Here is a 3298-nt window from a genome sequence, read left to right as displayed (position 1 = left end):
AACAGATTTCTGCACAACAGGCAAATTTTAGGATTGTCCTGGCCTCTACCCCCTGGGAGTTCCTGAGGTCAATGACAGGGCTAGATTTGGCCAGGGACCCTGCTATAGAGTACTTTTTCTCTCAAGGCACTGAGATCAGACCTCTTGGCTGTCAGAAAGAAGGCCTGAGGGAGCTCAGGTGGGGCAAACAAGGTTAGATAAGGAGAAGGACTCAAAAAAAGGTCAGTGTTGGAGAGGGGCAATACGAGCTCAAGGCACCTCTTGAAATTCAGTTTCCTGTTGCCCTCTCCCCAGCCTCCCCCCACCCCAGGTACCCAGCCACACTGCCTGCAATGGAGGAAAGGATGAGCGACACCCCTCACCTGGGCCCCAGGTGAGCCAGACCACAGCTTACATTCCACCTCTCCTCTAGGCAGCCTCCAGCCCATTGTTCCTGCATGCCCCTGCCCCCCTCACCTCACTGAGGCTGCTTCTTGGCAGCCAGATGCCTTATTCCTAAGGACAGTAAGAATGAGAGGAGCTGAGTCTGAGCCCATTGGAAGCAGGAGGGAGGAAAGGGGCCTCTCACATGGCAGACAGCCACAGCACCTCTCTACTCCCAGATAAGAGGGTAGTTGGCCTGAGAGGTTTAGCCCTCAACCACCAATGGCAGTGCCCAGAGGCAGGGGCAGTGAAGCTTGGAGGTCATATTCTGCATCATGAGGCTCCTCCCCTTCCTCCTCCTGAGTTGGGGCTGAGAGATTCCATTAGAGAGTAAAGAGAAAGTGCAAATAAAGGGCAGAGAGAGTGCTGGCATGATAACTAGGGCTCCTGGGTATAATTCCAAGCTCCACCCCCTTTTTGCCCCCAGATTCCAACCCAGCCCATTCTCCAACTATGAAATGTCACAAAACTACATAGGTAGCAATGTTTGCACTCAGGCTCCCTGCCCTCAGCAAGATAAAGGTGAGCACCCACATAGAAAGTAGAAGAACATGGGAATTTTCAGGCTTTGTGAGGCTCCAAAAGTTTCAGGACCTAAAGATGTACTACTTGTCTGATAACCAATTGTCCAACCCATTAAGTATTTATTAAGCACCTGCTCTATGCACTAGCCTAGGCATCAGAGATACAAAGAGAAGGAAACAAACAGTCCCTGCCCTCATAGAACTTACATTCTGTGCCTCTAAAGCCTCTGGCCCATGTCCAGCTGAACACAGCTCTCCAGACAGAGGTTGGAAATTAAGGAAAGAAGTGTCTCTGGGGCAAAAATAGGGTCAGAGAGAATATGAGAAAAGGGCTATCGTAGAGAGATCCCAGGAAGTCCAATTTGGGTATTCTTTGACGTTCATCTCTGTTCTTGCCCTTTCAAGTGTGCTCCCTGAAGGTCACCAGAACTCATGACTCCCTCTAATCATCACTATCATCACCTCCTTCACCATCATCATCACCATCATCAGTTATATATTGATTTAAGGTTTACAAATTACTTTAAGTGTATTTTCTTATTATCTCCTTTTCACGGTTCTAAAAACTGAGGCTGAGAGAGAACTAATTTGTCTAGGGTCACACAGCTAAGAAGTATCTGAGGAGGGATATGAATTTACATTTTGCTGACGAGCCTACCAATCTAACCATTGTGGAACACTGATTCCTAGTTAGGCCACCTCCATTAAGACATCTCTCTCCCTAACCCAGGGATGGTTTGTGGGTCCTGTTGCTTAATTCAGGTGCTGGGAGGCCTATTGTGGGTCTCCTGGATCAAGGTTCAGGAAGCATATTTAAAGGTCAAAGAACACCAATTCATTAACCTCCTCCTTCTAGTCAACAATGCTTAACTGACTTAGATGTGCCATGATTTTCCAAGTAATGCTTTTACAACCCACCTGAAACTGACTCTCTCAGGTCTGAAGAAGGCATCTGGGTAGAGGATGCAGAAGATCCCACGAGGAAAGAAGGAAGGAGAGGAAGGGGCACGAAGGTAGATGGTAGGTGACTGCCCTTGGAGAACTGGTTTGTATGCAACAGACTGGACCTGCCCCCCAAACCTCAGGCATTCTTCCAGGTAAGATGATAAGATGCCTGGATAACTTGGGTATAAATTTTTTTGTCTTGGCACCTCCCAGGTTTTGCCAGAAGGAAAACGATGAGATATGGATAGATTTCGAGACAGCTAGATGGATAGGGCTGACTTCAAATTTGAAGTCATAAAGACCTGAATTCAAATCCTACCTCAGATATTTATTAACTGTGTGATACTAAGTAATTTCTCTCTGCTTCAGGTCCCTCATCTGTAAAATAATAATAATAATAGGAGATAATAACACCTATTTAATAGGGTTGTTCTGAGAATCAAACTATCAACTGAGATAACATTGCAAACCTTAAGGCACGACACGGATGCTAGTTACTCTAAGCTCTCCCACTTAACTGTAAAATCTTTTAGTGTACAGATCTAGGGAGTCATTTATTCATCCTTGTATTTTCCCCACCCCAGGAATGAACACAGTGGTCTTAACAAATAAATGAACGAATGAATATGGTCCCTGGAAGTCCATGGAGAGTTCAAAGAGGTTTGCTGATTTCGCATAGAAAACAAGGAGTCCTGAGGTCAATCCATAGCTTACCGTGAGTCTTTAGCCTAGTCCCAACCCTTCTCCAGGATGCCCCCATAAAACAAGGCTAAGAAATGGCTCATTCTGTTGCTACCTTCACACCCAGGAGTGTCCTAGTATCAGTAGTATTGATATAAAAGGGACAAAGTGATGAGAACCATGGACAGAGAAGCTGATAGCCAAGATATATGGGAATGGAAGAGGGAAAACAAGCTTAATGAACCTAATAGAAAAAAATGGAATCTTAGTGAAGACAAGGGACCTCATCCATCCCTCTATCCAGCCATCTCAGCTTCCCTCCTATGATTAAGATTCTCCAAAGAAACAGAGGTTATTCTCTGCTTCCCAAAGCAAATCCCACTCCTGGAAGTAGAAAATCGGGCATGACGAAGGGTCCCTTTTGGACACCTCAATTAAATCCCTTCCACTGATCATTTTCAGGCAATTATCATCATTCCATCCTTGGTCTCATAGTCTCTGGTTTACCCATCCTGTGAAATATGAGGTTGAGCCCTAGAATCAAGACATAAGTGACCAGTCCATACCCCCAGCCTCAACCACCCTCCCACAAATCTCCTTTCCCAGTTTTCCTGGGGTCAGCATACCTGACAGTCTGGGGCCGGAGCTGGGGGCTCTTGGTGATTTTAGTGGAGCCCTAGAAAACAAGAAAAGAAAAGCAAACCCAAATTATCCAGCTGACCATA

The 3298-nt window shown here is 45.9% G+C and overlaps 1 protein-coding gene across 14 annotated transcripts in view; it reads right to left on the bottom strand.

Annotated features, from left to right (window-relative positions):
* Positions 1-3298, bottom strand: part of TNS1 (tensin 1) — a 262454-nt gene that overhangs the window by 125382 nt on the left and 133774 nt on the right. For 13 of the 14 annotated variants that reach the window (XM_069075165.1, XM_069075166.1, XM_069075167.1 and 10 more), the window contains one exon: positions 3200-3249. The exons of the other annotated variant lie outside the window; for it this stretch is intronic. In XM_069075165.1, the coding sequence (XP_068931266.1) occupies positions 3200-3249 (50 nt within the window). The remainder of the gene's footprint in view (positions 1-3199; positions 3250-3298) is intronic. 14 annotated transcript variants of the gene reach the window in all.

The sequence above is a fragment of the Petaurus breviceps genome, unplaced genomic scaffold (genome assembly GCF_028583685.1).
Source record: "Petaurus breviceps papuanus isolate PSGF00001 unplaced genomic scaffold, PetGlider_PUasm1.0 90903, whole genome shotgun sequence".
NCBI lineage: Eukaryota > Metazoa > Chordata > Mammalia > Diprotodontia > Petauridae > Petaurus > Petaurus breviceps.
Note: the sequence above shows the minus strand (reverse complement) of the source record. Positions and strands in the feature narration are given on the sequence as shown.